The 17488-nt window shown below is 33.8% G+C and overlaps 2 protein-coding genes across 3 annotated transcripts in view; one reads left to right on the top strand and one right to left on the bottom strand.

The window, feature by feature from the left end:
- LOC126889292 (uncharacterized) overlaps positions 1-17488 on the bottom strand; it is a 119895-nt gene that overhangs the window by 65073 nt on the left and 37334 nt on the right. The gene's annotated exons all lie outside the window — the stretch shown is intronic.
- LOC126889291 (TGF-beta receptor type-1) overlaps positions 1-17488 on the top strand; it is a 144420-nt gene that overhangs the window by 91645 nt on the left and 35287 nt on the right. The window contains exon 3 of one of the 2 annotated variants that reach the window (XM_050657417.1): positions 10891-11063. The exons of the other annotated variant lie outside the window; for it this stretch is intronic. Coding sequence (XP_050513374.1) covers positions 10891-11063 — 173 coding nt within the window. The remainder of the gene's footprint in view (positions 1-10890; positions 11064-17488) is intronic. 2 annotated transcript variants of the gene reach the window in all.

Below are 17488 nucleotides of genomic sequence, written 5' to 3'. Positions count from 1 at the left end.
AATTCATTGCAGATATTATTGCAAAAATTGGAGAAAAGATCGGAAAAGTCCAAACAGAACTACGGAAAAGACAAGTTGAACATAACAACGACAAGATGGGAGAGAAATTCGAACTGAAAACAGCAGGGAACCTGATCCCTCACATAGGAAACACCGAAGAATCAATTAGAGCATTCATAGACGCAATTGAACTGTACGATGAATTTTTAGATGATGAAGGAAAACCGCAACTAACAAAGTACCTGTTGAAGGTGAAACTAACGCAAGCAGCAAAATTACGACTGAAGACCACTTACAACTCAAACGCGGCACTAATAACCGATATTAAAGAAAAGTTTCTAGTAAAACAATCTATCCCTGTTCTGTCAGCGGAGATCAACTCAGCGAAACAAGAGAATAGGTCAATAGAAAAATTTGGAAGAAGTTTAGAGGAGCTCATGGCTAAATTAACAATAGCACAAGCAGAGGGAAACAGAGATGCAGAAGAAGTGCTGGCCAAAGTAAACGAAAAAATTGCAATAAGCGTGTTTACTAACGGTTTAAAAAATGACAAGATAAAGACAATTTTGAAAGCCAAGAACTTTAGCACTTTAGCGGAAGCGATAACAAGCGCAAAGAACGAAGAATCGCTAACTCGAACGGAAACTGCAGGAATGTACCACATGAATAAAACATATAGAGGCGGAAGAAGAAATACAACAAACGGATACAAAAATAGTTTTGACAGGAGAAAAGAAGGTAACAAGACATATAATAATAGAAATACAAATGGAAACGAAGTAAGACAATATCATAACAGAGGTAGGTCTCAAAGAAACAGAGGAGCAGGACATGGTCATCGAGGGAGAAATAATAATTGGTCGCAAGGTAGAAACCCCAGCAACAGAAATTCACCAGGAGCATATTTCGCAACAGAGGAGCAGCCCCGCCAAGAGCAACCACACACAAGCACAATACAAGAAGTAGATTTTTTTCGTGGCCCATCAAATGGAGGCAGATAATTCCACAGCAAGTGGATTAAATTATATTAATGTTTATTACAGAGGAAAACGCAAAAAACTATTAATTGACACTGGCGCAACAGTCAGCGTTTTATTTGAAGAATGTTTAGATAAAAACTACACCGACATAAACAAAACCCGACGTATTAGCTTGCGAGGTGTTACCGGAAAAACTATATATACAAGGGGAACCTTATTGTGTGACCTTGAAATATTAGATAACTCAGAGAAGATAACGTTGACACAGGAATTTGCAGTTATGAAGAGTTTCACAAATAAAGTCGATGGGGTTATTGGTAGCGATTTTTTATACCAATATTTTGCTACAATAGATTACGAATCCTTAAAATTATCGTTACATGTAGAAGGAATGAGAAGAGATTTTAAAATGCTATCTATGGGAGAAATTCATACGATAATAATACCTAGGAGATGTGAAAAATTATTTTTTTTCGAGATCGGGACACACTACGGAGATTTTGTAACTATACCACAGGAGATAGCGGAAGGAATTTTCTCGGCAGGAACAGTCTCAAAACCAGTCGACGGAAAAATACCAATAAGGATATTAAATATCAATGATAGAGAAATAATTGTTAAGAATTTTAGACCGAAGGTCGAAAGATTAGACAAGTTCGACGTTTTCCACATGGGAGAATCAAAACAATCGGTGAGTCGTGCCGAAAGACTTTTGAATATAATAAACACAAAAAATTTATCGCTAGAGGAAAAAAGAGCAATAGAAAAAATATGTGTAAAATATTCCGATGTGTTTTTCTTAGAAAACGATCCATGCACAACGACGGACGTATACAAAGCAAAAATAAAATTGCAAAAAGGAGTATCACCTGCTTATACAAAACCGTATAGATTACCACACGGACAAAAAACGGAAATAAATAGACAAGTAGACAAAATGTTAAAAGACGGGATTATTGAAAATGCAATATCAGAATTCTCATCTCCACTACTTATAGTGCCAAAGAAAAACGATGAAAATGGAAACAAGAAATGGAGAGTTGTGATAGATTACAGACAACTAAACAACAAAATTGAGAATGACAGATTTCCATTACCATGCATAGAAGAAATCCTAGACGCTTTATCAGGAGCAACATATTTTTCACATTTAGATTTATACCAAGGATATTACCAAATAGAACTCGATTCTAAGTCCAGACCGTACACAGCATTCGCAACCGATAGAGGTCAATATCAAATGACACGACTTCCGATGGGGTTAAAGACAAGCCCAGGATGTTTCTCACGAGCCATGACTATGGCAATGTCAGGTTTAAATTATGAAAACATGTTTATATATCTTGATGATTTGATAGTCTTTGGCAACAGTCTACAACAGCATAATCAGAATTTAGTGAAGGTATTAGAGAGACTAAGGAAAGTAAATCTGAAATTAAATCCAATTAAATGCGAGTTTATGAAAAAAGAACTATTATATTTAGGACACAAGATTTCGAATAAAGGTGTAGCACCAGATCCGGAAAAGATCACCGCATTGGAACAATATCCAATACCACAAAATGCAAAAGAAGCAAAAAGATTCGTAGCCTTTGCAAATTATTACAGAAAACATATCAATCATTTTGCAGAAATAGCCGCACCTCTAAATAGACTATCAAGGAAAAATGTAAAATTTGAGTGGACAACAGAATGCCAAAAAGCTTTTGAAAGCCTCAAGACGTCATTATCAAACCCCCCCGTAATGGAATTCCCAGATTTATCGGAGGAGAACACGTTTATTCTACGGACAGATGCATCTGGCATCGCACTAGGAGCAACTTTGTCAAACGGGAATGACAAACCGGTAGCATATGCCAGTAGAACACTTAATAAAGCGGAAATGAATTATCCTACGATAGAAAAAGAATTACTGGCAATAGTATGGAGCATTGCTAAATGGAGACATTACCTTCTACAGAAAGAATTTATTATTTTGACAGACCACCGACCATTGGTGTACCTATTTGGTATGACAAACCCTTCCAGCAGATTAACCAAATTTAGATGGAAGTTAGAAGAATACGACTTTACAATTAAATACGTGAAAGGAGCTGAAAATGTAACAGCTGACGCCTTATCACGAATAGAAGTTACATCAGAAGAACTAAAGCAACTAAATAAGGACTCAGAGAAAAGTATATTAGTGATGACGAGAGCACAAACGAAAAAGCAGGAGGAAATCACCGATTCGAAGAACGAATGGACTGATCAACCAGACGTAGTCGAATTGTTGAAATTCCCGAAAAGTGCGGTAGAGGTAAAACTGATAGACAAGGACGATTGCAAAACAATGAAGCTAGATTCGGCTGAAGAAAATACAAATAGTAGTATATTGTACAATGAAGAAGACGATATTATTTATCTGATTCGAGATTTTCGATCAACGTCTGCACTACGAGCGTCGTTGAGAAACTCGACATATCAAGAACCTCGATCAACGTCTGCGCTACGAGCATCGTTGAGAGCCTTGATTCAAATGTGCGCACAAAAGAATATAAAGGAACTAGTACTAGTAAAGAATAATAAGAATCAGCCAATTATTGAAGAGATAAGAAAGGATCCTAAAATATTTAAAGAAAGAGATATCAAAATATGTATAGTACAAGACAAACAGAATATAGCAGATGAAAAATTAAGAAGAATTATAATTAATGATTTTCACATGTTACCAACAGGAGGGCATGCCGGAATAAATAGAATGTACAAAAATATAAGGAAATATTATTTTTGGAATAGTTTACGAAAAGATATCGAGGAATTTGTGAAGAGATGCGACGATTGTCAAAGACATAAGCATTCTATCATAACCAAACAACCTCTAACTATCACATCGACTGCCACCTGCGCATTCGACACAATATTTATAGATCTAGTAGGACCATTTGAGATGGATGACAGTGGGAATAGATATATATTGACACTGCAATGTGAGCTAAGTAAATACATAGAAGGATATGTAATAAAGAACAAAGAAGCCGAAACAGTAGCCAAGGCATTGGTAGAAAATTTTATTCTGAGGTATGGAGTACCCAGAAAAATAGTCACAGACCAAGGCTCAGAGTTTATGGCAAGAACATTTAAGGAAACATGCTCATTATTGCAAATAGAGAAACTAAACTCAACAGCATATCACCACGAAACAATAGGAGCTTTAGAAAATACTCACAAACATTTAAATGCGTACCTTAGGATACAACTATCAAAATTCCCTACAAATTGGAGTACATGGGTGCAATATTTCTGTTTTTCGTATAACATTTCAGTACACTCAGCAACGGGTTATACTCCGTTCGAATTAGTGTTCGGAAAAATATGTAGACTGCCGACAAATGTTCAAAACGAAATAGAACCCCTGTATAATTTTGACGACTATCCCATGGAACTGAAATACAGACTACAAGTAGCCGCAAAGGAGGCCAGAGAAACACTAACACATACAAAACACAGCAAAAAAAAAATATATGATGCCAAAACGAGTAAAATAACTTATAAACCAGGAGATAAGGTATTAATAAAAAAGGAGCCAAACACAAAACTTAACTGTTTGTTTTCGGGTCCATATACCGTAATTAAAGATGAAACGCCTAACGTAATTATTGAGAAAAAGGGTAAACAAGTAGTCATACATAAGAATAACGTTAAGCTGTATAATATATAAAAAGAATAAGTACTGAAAAGTGTTATAGTGTAAAAGTGTAATAATAGTCCACCATAAGACTTTTACTAGTACTTAAGGTTCAGTGTAAATATTTATATATCTCATTTTTTTTCTTTTCTCATTTTCTTTAATATGTTTGTTTAATTTTCTTATAAAGGAGAGACGTCAGTCAGCATAAATAATATAAAATAGAGATGAAAGGAAATTGTTACTGAAATTCCCTTTCATCTTTTCCCCGCCCAGAGAGATGTGATGGTACACGACAACCCTCACGGAATTTTCCTAATTTATTTGTTATAAGAATAAGGTCAATATTATAGTTGCAATTTGTATAATTTATTACGATAGTAGCAAAGTTCAAAGTATTCAACTCATTCGCAAGACTGCAAACACAGCACACGTCATTATTGAAATACGTATAGCATAACCATATATGGTAATACATATGGGCATTGTTTTTAATATAATAAGATATAAGTGGGAAGGTCGAGTACCTGAGACATTCATTGTTGTATCAGTGTGTTCGCTGAACTCTGCTGGCGCGTGGTCAGGGGATATAGTTACCGAGATATGGGTCACCTTGACCTATCCTAACTATAATGTCGGTCGACGTAGTTGTAACTGTACCTTTAACCTTGTAAGAATAAAGATATGTAGAAAGTTTAAGTTTGTTTGTTCGGGAGTGTCTTCGTCCAGCAACCCCCAACATCACAGCCCCCCCTGATATGTCCTCATGCCCCCCAGGGGGGGCGCGCCCCCCCAGTTTGGGAACCCCTGAGTTACAGTCACTTGAAATGCCGTGTTACAGAAGGATGCTTAGAATAGCATGGACACAGAATAAAACGAACACGGAAGTATTGCGAGAAATGGGTAAATAATATGAAATAATCAACACAATAAAAATAAAAAAGTTACAATACAATACAATGGAAGTCGTAAGAATCAATGGAGATAAATACCGATATGATATTCCATCTGATTAGATAACTCTTCCACCAATCAGTAAACAGAAGACTTGAAGACTATGGCCAGAATACCTAAGAAATTTACAGTGAATATATTCGATGAACAGTGCACCTACAGTGAAACTCTTCGATAATCCATTAGAAAAAATAAAACAATTTTTTTTTTTTTATATTATTTATACATATGACCTGGCCTCTAGTAACTAATCCAGGTCGTTTTTTCCTGATGGGATTACAGATATTTTTTTTTTATATTTTTACATTTTTTACTCAACTATTAAATCTATTTTTACAATAACAATTTGCCATAATCTATTAATTACGTATAACAAACAAATTTAAATAAACAATTTATATTTTTGGTACTATCAACTCCCTTATTAACATAATCAAAGAGCGCAAACTAGAATATCTTGGCCATGTTATGAGGAATGAACAGAGATATGGCTTGTTGCAACTCATTCTTCAAGGCAAGGTATTTGGAAAGAGAGGACCAGGGAGAAGAAGAATATCGTGGCTTCAAAACCTGAGAAAGTGGTTTAATACATCGACAACCGGACTATTCAGAATAGCAGCAAGCAAAGTTAGGATAGCCATGCTGGTCGCCAACATCCGGAACGGATAGGCACCTTAAGAAGAAAAATCAACTCCCTTCTAAGTTATAAAGACAGTCCCTCTATTTTCAGAAGAGAGTTGGTAGTTTTTTTTTTATGAATTATGTATTGAATTATTATTTTTATCTATTTATTTTATATTGAATTATTATTATTATAATTGTAAATATCTATTTTTGAATTTATATTTTATTTTATTTATTTTAACTTTATCTTACTCAACTTCATCAGGGTTGGATTATTGGTTGTCTTCTTCTATTATTATAGATTTCTTGTTGTTTTTTAGATATTATTTGTGTGAGATTGTTTAATATTTCAAAATATTCTTCATTTTGTAATATATCTCTTATTTCAATTCTTTCTAATCTTCTTCTCATTTCTCTATGTTCTTCATTTTCTATAGTATTTTCACAATGTAACACTATATGTTCTGGTGTACCTAGTTCTCCACATTCACAATATGCATAATCTTTTAAGTTAAATCTTTCCAAATATGTTGGGTACGGTCCATTTCCTGTTAAAAAGTGTATTAAACCTTGTTTTGGATTAAAATAATTTGGAATGTTTTCTAATATTGGTATAAAATTGTATAAACGTCTAGATTTTGTTGAATTTTCCCATTCATTTTGTCTTTTTCTATTTATTATTTCTTTTAATTCTCTTTTATTTCTTATATCTAATCCTATTATTTGTATTATTTTTTCATATTTTTCTTTTTTTAGCCAATAATTACATGCTCTTTTTTGTGTTTCTAAATGCATTGGCATTACTCCAGTTAAAACTGTGAGTGCCTGTGTTGCAGTTGTTCCAAATGCTCCCGTCATTCTTACAAGAAATCCTCTCTGAGCTCTATTTAATTTTTCTGCGTTTTTTTTATTTATTAATCTATGTGCCCATACACTTGAACCGTACCCTACAATTGATGCAAGTATTGTACTTAGGTATATTCTCATCTGTCGGAACGAAATTCTATATTCCTTCTGTGCTAGACTAGCAATGCTATGCATAATCTTTGTTGCCTTTTCATATTAATAAAACAATACAATTCTTTCGCTATGTACCTACTCAAAGTAAAGACTCAAATTTATAAAAGAATTTCAATGCCCAGTCCCCACAGACTGACAAGAGCGGATACGAAAATCATGCCATGAAGTGTAATTAATTGTTAATCAACATCATCGTTAAGATTTAAACGAATACAAATTAAATACCAAGCGAATATAGGGTGAGGCAGATAAAGGGTCTATTAGAAATATCTCGAGAACTAAAGGTAAGATAACCGTGAAAATTGGAATACAGGGGTTTTGAGGTATGAACTATTTAATGAAAATATTTTGGTTTTTTTCTACTTCCGGTTATACCGGAAGTTGATTGTAACTTCGTTTTTTAAATTGGACAACCTGTATATCTTTACATTTTTGAATTCTACTCGATGTCTTCTTTCTTAAAATATGAGGTTTTGTAATATTATACAGGGTAGTTTAAAAGATAATTACGGTTTTTTATAAATTTTGTAGCCAACTTCACACCCTGTAGAATTGTACTTATTTGATATCAAAAACTCCATTCATGTTCAAGTGATTTTTAATATAGTCTATTATTATTAAAAATTATTAATATACGCTCTGAGCTTCGCTGCGCTGGTGGCGCTCCTAGCGGATTACTAATTCAACTTTCACCGGTAATTTTTAAATTTATTATTTAATTGTTATCGCTTAACATTTACAACGCAAAAAATTAATTAAATTGTAATCGATTATTTTAAGATTTTGCTAATCATTTTGACGTTCTATTGATAAAATATGAATTTCTTACTTCGGATACTTTCACAATTATCGTGTAGATGGCGCTAAGATTTTTAGATTAAATTATAATTACATATTACGGAACATTAAAAAAACTAAAATTCAGTATTTAAAACGTAAGTATATTTAAGGTAAAAATATATACCACATCTTTGACCAACTAATATTTTTTATAATTAATGTTTTTAATTTTAATTTTAAATTAATCACTTTGACATTTATGTCAAATTTCCGGTAAACGTTTACAGACTTGCCACTACTGGCGCTCGCAAATTTGTAAATATCCCATCTATGTACGAGCTCACAGCGTATAGTGAAATGTTTAATTTTAGTATACAGGGTTGTCGAAACTCGGAATGAGTATTTTCCGAGTTTTGTTAAATGGAACATCCTGTATTTTAGTATTGTAATGAAATGATATTTTACAGTACTTTTTAAGCCAAACATTAATTGCAACAAAAATTACGTGAACTTTTCTTAGGTTTTCTGTGAAAATATTCAATCATAAATAATTTTTTGAAAATAAATACATGTTAATCTAGAATGATCCTTAATTTATTAATATTGGATGAGATTCCAAAATGCCTAGGTTGTTAAGATTTTTGGTGCATATAATATTAATAAAAACAAACCATATTCTACCTAGTTGGCTGTGGCTTTGACACTAAACTTAATTAAACATTAGACATTGCATTTTTTATAGTTCCAGTTGCTTTGTTATCATTAATTACTAATATAAATTTTTGTAATGGGGAACTGATTAGTAAAGTTTTTGTTCTAGGAGAGTCTAACAAAAATGTACTACTAGCAATAAGAATTTATCATCTGCAACTCCCTGATAGACGACAACCAAGAAGAGTAGTAAACTTTTCAAAGTTTACTAGAATAGTTTCGACGTACAAAGACACTAGTATGTACTAGTTGTTAGACACTTAGATTACGAGAACGTTCATACTAAAATATGCAGATTCTCAGTGACACTAACATTTAATTCATTTTAATCATTTACAGTAGTTTTTGTTCGATCAGATTTCTCGTAATCTAAATGTAAAGTTCTTTGAAACCGCTTTAGTGAATTTTGACAAGTTTCTCTTTTTGGTTGTCATCTATCATGGAATTGCTGATGATAAATTCGTATTGCTAGTAGTACATTTTTATTTGTTATACTCTCTTAGAACAAAAGACATCTGAATCAGTTCCTCATTAGAAAAATGCATATTAGTAATGGTATAGCAACTGGAACTTCAAAAATATTAGAATGTTTAAGCAACTCAAATGTTTAAGCATATTTAGTGTCAAGTCATAGCCAGCTAGATAGAATATTGTATGTTTTTATTAATATTAAACACACCAACAATCTTAACTACGTAGGTATTTTGATATACCGATTGAGCAATTTTTCATGGTTGGTATGGGCCTTTAATGAGAGCGACAAAGATACATGTATTTATTATACATTTAAAACGGTCTAGAAGATATACGCCGGCAAAGCGTGGTAGCGCCAACAACCCACCTCGTGTCGTAGGTAGGGCTAGATTTAAAAAAGAAAATAACAAAGTAGAAAAAATTATAATATTTACCTCTTTGTAAACGAATATAATAGACAAATTATTTAAAAGAAAAAAACTTAAGTAAACAAATATTGTTTTCATCCATTTTAAAAAAATGTGAAAACGTTGAAATATAATTCAACCTTTTTCACCCACTTTTTTTAAAATTGGTGAAAACAATATTTTTTTACTTAAGTTTTTTTCTTTTAAATAATTTGTTTATTATATTCGTTTACAAAAAGTTAAATATTATAATTTTTTCTACTTTGTTATTTTCTTTTTTAAATCTACTTTGGCAACGCTGTGCTGAGAAAGCCCTACCTACGACACGAAGTGGGTTGTGTTGGCGCTACCTCGCTTTGCCGGCGTATATCTTCTAGACCGTTTTAAATGTATAATAAATACATGTCTCTTTGTCGCTCTCATTAAAGGCCCATACCAACCATGAGAAATTGATCAATAGGTATATCTACCAGTATTAATAAATTAAGGGTCACTCGAAATTAATATGTGTTCATTTTCGAAATGTGTCCCATTAAAAAAAAACGAAGTTACAATCAACTTTCGGTATAACCGGAAGTAGCAAAGAGACCAAAATATTTTCATTAAATAGTTAATACCTCAAAACACCTGTATTCCAATTTTCATGATTCGCTTACCTTTAGTGCTCGAGATATTTCTAATAGGCCCTTTATCTGCCTCACCCTGTATATCTGCCGGCCATCGTAAAAACGAATAGGCAATACAGATAACATAACATACTTAAAATATTCACACAAACAATTTTATCTCTTTAAATATTATAATAGAAATTAATGTTTGAGTCACAGAAAAGAAATTTCAAGTTGTGTAATGTTGTTACAATGTTTGTTTAACGTGAGAAGGTTTTTTTTAGGTTTAGTGAATGAGTTTCTATACTAAATTTACAATCAAGATGCAGTAGAAATAAACAAACCAAGACAAGTTAAATAATTAATAATTAAACTAATAAAAGACTTTGCTGCTCTTAAAAGGATCATCACTGACACAAGTCTGCATAATTTATTGTAATGAATTATCAAAAATTAAGTTGTAAACAGTTGATAATATTTCTAGTGATGCTGCAAATCATAATAATTCTATCAACCGAGTACTTTTCAACCATTCTTTGTAAATATTGTTAGTATTAAGTCGTTCGTGTACCTTATACAGTATATTTAACAATTTATAGATAATTTCCGATGTCATTTTGCATTTAGCTGCGCTTTGTATTTCTGACCCCTAGTATTTTTTATAGATGCTTGGACACTCGAAACCTTCCCGAGGTAATCGTGAATACAAACAGAAGTACACAATATTGCAATGATAGCGTTAGTGGCGTTAAAAATAATCCCGAATACTCCGCCATGTCTTCGGACTGTTGTAATAATAGGGATTTTTGTAACGATAAGGTGTTATCCTTTATACCAGGTTAGATTTGTTCAGTTCAGGAATGGGGGATAAACGATTCAATGTTATTTATATGTTAACTGGTCCATTTTCAAATGTTTCAAATTGCATTGCGAGAAATATAATGCATGCTGTCTCAGTAATAGTGAACTACTACGGTCGTAATATACACATGAATGGGTTGAGATTATTATCCTTTTGAAACGTCCCAATAATAACACGTAGATCCATAAGATACACTTTATTTAATTATTCCTTTACAGATTTTGGCAATAAGAGTTGATTTTTTTCTATAGCAGCGAAAAAGTTAGGGTTTACACAAGTTTACACAAGCGATTATCTGCAGTGTAAGATTCACCGACCCATCAGAAGCGGTGGGTGCCAATGTGTAACATTCGAACTACCACAGAAAGTTGGATCGTCGAATGTTAAACATTGGCCCCACGTTGGGCGCCAATGTGTATCAGTTACAAAGTTTCAGCTTGTGGGTATAAAATCGACCTTTTTCGATAAAAGCTACTCGTCTATAATGTCGCACATCCCGTTCTAAACCGTAACAACTCAAAATGTTAAAAATTTTAAGTTAGTTAGTATACATTTAATTTTTGTATCAATATTTTACCTGTTACAACTGGGGCGCACTGGCACACAGAGAGAGAGAGAGAGGACCAAAGTCATAGATGTCATAGAAAAAATTGCGCAAGCTAAATGGAGATGGGCTGGACATGTAGCACCATTAAATGATAATAGGTGGACCAAAAGACTCATAGAATGGAGACCTAGAGAAGATAAAAGACACCGAGGTAGACCACCAAAGAAATTGATGGATGCCTTGGTAAAAACAGTGGGAAATTGGATACAAAAGGCACAAGATAGAGAACAATGGAGGAATATGGAGGAGACATATCCAAGAGGATGCGAGAGGTTGAGGAATGATGATGATGATGAAGATGATGATGATGATGACAACTGAAGCTATAGGAAAAATATTTGTTAAAAGAAAATAACTAAAAAACTAATAATAATCCATTTAAATACATTGCGTGCCACGTCGCTCATATATGAGAGACACAGATGTTCTGCCAGGGGCCACGTCGCTCATTTTTGATATACACGTACGACTGATTTTCATGGCCGTGGATAAGCCGTGGCTCCCGAGAGTATTTTACCCTAGTATTGTCCCCCGGCCGGGACCCCGGCGCATATTGAACCTAAGCGAGTCACAACCTGCGCCGGTGGGACGGGTGACCTGTGCAGTTATTTTTCTAGCGTGGCGCATATTGATCACAAGCTAACCCGACCGTCGGCTGTCGCAGTAACGAATAGAGACGGGCAAAATAAGTGCAAACGTGTAACGGTTACTATTGATACCGGTTCTCAGTGGTACTGAGTACAAATACTGATTACAAAATACTGATGTATCTGATCCTTGTACTGAATTGAGTAGGCAACTAAAAAACGGTAGTTCCGTACATGTAACTAGTAACGTTTTAAAAATATCTTACACGTCCCTAGTAGTCGTAGCGGTATGACTTTCGAAAACATCGAATTTGATCATAAGCGGGGTGCATAAAAAGATATCTTACACTGAGTATTATATTTCTACATACCTTTATAATAACAAGCATAAGTTAAACACTGCATTGATTGTGATTGCAAAAACGGTTCGCATGTTTTAAATAAGATTTTTGCTGATTATGTTTTTGCTAAAATATTAAATTACACAAAAAATACAATTCACAACCATCATTTAATTTTTAACGATAAACAAAAGTCTAATAAATATATGATGACAAGTTTAAAATTGATCGACTTTGTCGATAACAGTGTCATTAATAGATATTTTTTACCATGAATCATTTTCCAATGATTGTGTGGATTTAGAAATACATACTAACCAATTTTTTGATCTATATAAAGGGGATTATAATTATGACACATTATGGTACTCCTTATTTTTCAAATCAAAGTTTTCACATTTTTTTCAAAATTGGGTGAAAACAATAATATGCTCTTGTAAACGCATAACTTTGATTTATTGGCAAAAGCCACACTAACTACAGAGCCGTGCGGTACATCTTTTCAATATGATGCAAGTCTTCGAAATGCCGCCTCTTAAGTATTACAGAAACTTAACTTTTATTTTTATTAAATGAACCTACACAAAATGAAGGACACCTTTTATTTTAAAAGCAAAACATACTTTATAGACCTGGATCTGGCAAACTGAAAATTTGTTAGTAGCTTAACGGTGTCTATTCGGACAAACTTTGATGTACAGGAACACTGGAACAGGGGAAGGTTTAATAGTGGAACAGTTTAAAAATTTGGAACGTCACATTACGAAAACGTCCCATGTATTTTGTCGGACAGAACAACCAATCGATTTGTTACCCTATCATTAAACTCTCATTCAAAAATCAGACTGCTATTACTAACCAACATGATTCCTGTTATTTGACATGTTCTTCCTGTTTCACTCATTAAAATGCCCAGTTAGTGATAAACACCAGTCTAATTTTTCCGTGAGAGTTTAATGAAATGGTAACAAATCAATTGGAAGTTCTGTCCGACAAAATATATGGAACGTTTTTGTAGTCTGACGTTCCAAATTTTTAACCTGTTCCACAATTAAAACTTCCCCTGTTTCAGTGTTCCCGTACATCAAAGATTGTCTGACGAGACACCGTTAAGCTGTTAAGAAATTTTCAGCTTGCTATTAATCAACTTTTTGTTGGTACGCGGGATCCAGGCCTAGAAATACAATGTCACAAATGATGGCGTAATCCTTTTTCTATAGGTATAAAAACTTTGTAAATATCATTCATTTCTTAAATCTACACAACATTATCATTAAAAACCGTTAAGCATATCTGTGAATATCACACAACCGTCAAATAAAATGTGTCATCATACCGGGCTTGTTCATGCTTAAAAATAAAATATGTAGACAAGATATAAATATATGTAATAGGTAAGCAGTTTTTGCAACGACAATCCAATCACAATCAGTGTTGTTTATAATAATAGTAATTCCGAACGAGTTCTATTAGCTTTTCTACGTCCATCTCGAAAACAAAACCGCAACTGAGAATTGAGTCACGCGTCCCACGACACCAGAAAACTGTACGCCGATGACAAACGTTCGCATGCTAGACCTGGCACTGCATTCACTGATATTAGGATGCGCAGAACTCTCTACGCACCTCGCCGGTGCCAGGTTGTGTTCGCTTAGGCCGATGCCACATTATGCGTTTTGACCGGATGCGGTGAAAACGCATCCGTTTCCAACGCAACCGGACCGACCTGTCACACTATGCGTTTAGTCTGGTGCAGTTTGTAAGCGCGTACCGATGACTCAAAACGCATCCGTTTCCAACGCAACCGGACCGATCTGTCACACTATGCGTTTTCACCGGATGCGGCGGAAACGCATCCGGTCAAAACGCATAATGTGGCATCGGCCTTAGGATCAATTTGAGCCGGCACTAAGGCGTGGCACGCAATGTGTTAATAAAATAATACAGTTATCCTCCAAAAATTTGATTTACGACACTTTTTTCCCGAAATAAACGTTAAAACACATTGGTGTTATATGGTCGCTTTTTGAATTAATATTTTGTTTAATACGTTTTTCACCGGAAACTAGCGCACCTCTTGTCACAACAAGTTCGAATGATACTATTTTTACTGGACCATGAGCTTTGATTTTTAATTGGGACATATCGTTTCGCTCTATCTTTTGAAATATTTTTAAGGTTCATTTAAAAGATTCATTATTGATGCACACTGCATTTGGTAGGTGAGGTGAGATAAACATAAAAATGGATTTCTTTGAGTTAATACACTTTCGAACGGGATGTGCAATGTATAAATGAATAAAAGTTTGAAAAAGTTTATAAGCCCCATCTATGTGACTGACGTATAGTAGTAGTTCACTGAATACGACTCCGCTCACTCGTTGTTATGTTTAATTAATTTGTTTCTCTTTATTATCTAAATCTTATTTTTTTTTTCAGTATTGTAATTATTATTTCTTATTCGCAATTGAGTATTGTTTAGGGAGCCCAAGCGGGGATTTTTGCAGTTACTCGAACGCGTCAGAAAATCACATGAGGAGAAACCTTGTACCCTGTAAATGTACCCCCATTATACAAGGTGTCCCAAAAGTAGCGGAACGGTCGAATATTTCGCGAACTAAACATAGGATCGAAAAACTGAAAAACACGTTTTCAATCATTTTTAAAAGTCTATCCAATGGCATCAAATACGATCCCCCACTCCACCGCTTGGAGGTGGGTTGGGGGGCAACTTTAAAATCTTAAATAGAAACCCCTAGATTTCATTGCAGATTTGGATTGCTTATGTAAAAGTAAGCAACTTTTATTCGAGACATTTTTTCGATTTGTGGATAGATGGCGCTATAATCGGAAAAACCATTTATCGTTATACCATAGGTAAATTATAGAAACGGTCTAATATCTCGAGAAATACACTTCCAAATGAAAAACCTGAAAATACGTGTTTAATATTTTTCAAAAACCTATCGAACTACACTAAATATGACCCTCCACGCCACCCCCTAGAGGTGGGGTAAGGGGTAACTTTAAAATATTAAATAGTAACCTCCATTTTTTATTACAGATTTGGATTAGTCATGAAAAATTAAGCAACATTTATTCGAAACATTTTTTAGAATTGTTGACAGAATCTGTCAACAATCTGTTGGCTGTCGCCATCTGATGGCGCTGTATGTTGCTTAATTTTTCATGACGAATCCAAATCTGCAATAAAAAATGTAGGTTGCTATTGAATATTTTAAAGTTACCTCCACCCCACCTCTAGGGGGTGAGCTGGGGTGAGGGTCATGTTTAGCGTTATTCGATAGGTTTTTGAAAAATATTAAACACATATTTTTTGGTTTTTCATTTGGAAGTGTATTTCTCGAGATATTAGACGGTTTCTATAATTATTTACCTATGGTATCACGATAAATGGTTTTTTCTATCTATCCATAATTCCAAAAAATATTTCGAATAAAAGCTGCTTACTTTGACATGACGAATCCAAATCTGAAATAAAAACTGGGGTCTCCATTTAAGATTTCAAAGTAACCCCTTACCCCACCTCTAGGGGGTGGTAGGGGGGTCGGGTTTGGTGTCATTTGATAGATTTTTGAAAATTATTGAACACATATTTTTCAGTTTTTCGATACGATGTTTATTTCGAGAAATATTCGACCGTTCCGCTACTTTTGGGACACCCTATATATTTTATGTACTCTTAATACAGGGGAATTCGTTAAGGGGGATCCGAAAAAAAATCAATCCTTAGAAAAAGTCCTTAGATTAAGATAAGGTAAGTTAAGTATGTACATACATGCAGAACAGTGTATATTATATTTAAAAAATCTGACGATTTGAGCGGGACGTAAGGAAATGGGCGTGTCACAAAGTTTCACAAAAAAAGCGAATATTTCGTGAAATGAACGTCAGATCGAAAAACTGAAAAATACATGTTCAATATTTTTCAAAAATCTATCGAATGATACCAAACACGACCCCCACGGAGAGTGGTGGTGGGAGGGGGTTAACTTTAAAATTTTAAATAGGAGCTCCTATTTTTTATTGCAGATTTGCATTTCTTACGTAAAGATCAGTAACTTTTATTCGAGACATTTTTTTGAATTATGGATAGATGGCGCTATAATCGGAACAACGATTGGGAAAATGGAAAATTAAATTAAAAAATGGAAAGTCCCCACTATAATGGAATACTTAATTTAACTTTTCTCGGTTTTAGGACCTAATCGTCACGACCCAATAGATCTCTATCACGCTCGAGTAACTGCAAATTTAGCATACTTGCCTCCACTATTATAATTCTCATTAATTACATATTTATATTAAAGTCAATTAGGATGATAAATAAATAAACTAGATACAATACATTTATATTTATCAGACAGACTATATGATTATATTAGTTAAAAAACTGGTCTCGGTGGTGTAAACATAGTTAGTGATAATTATGGGTATCAAATTACCTGATTGTTTTTTGTATTATGTATTACAATAGATGACTTCGTAAATCTGCTTCCCATTTATTATAAGGATAAAGCAAAGCGCGTCTTAACACAGAGTCGACCGAAAGTCTGGAAACACTTAATTATCTCTCAACACACATATAATCTACATAAACACACATTACACAAAATTTGTACACAATATTTAGTATAATACAAAAAACACAAAACAATCAGAATCTGATATCTCGAGGGTACAAAAACACCATCCTCAATTTTTTTTTCAGCTAAAAGCAGGTTATTGCCTATAAGATCGAGGCCAATTAGGTCAACCGTCAATTTAAAAAATCGTAACCTACTAACAACTTGTTGGTTATAAAATTTTCGAAAATTTTTTAAAATATTCTTTTTTTTAAACAAT

The sequence above is a fragment of the Diabrotica virgifera genome, chromosome 8, assembly GCF_917563875.1.
Source record: "Diabrotica virgifera virgifera chromosome 8, PGI_DIABVI_V3a".
In the NCBI taxonomy this organism is placed as follows: domain Eukaryota; kingdom Metazoa; phylum Arthropoda; class Insecta; order Coleoptera; family Chrysomelidae; genus Diabrotica; species Diabrotica virgifera.
This window is presented reverse-complemented; position numbering and strand designations above follow the sequence as displayed.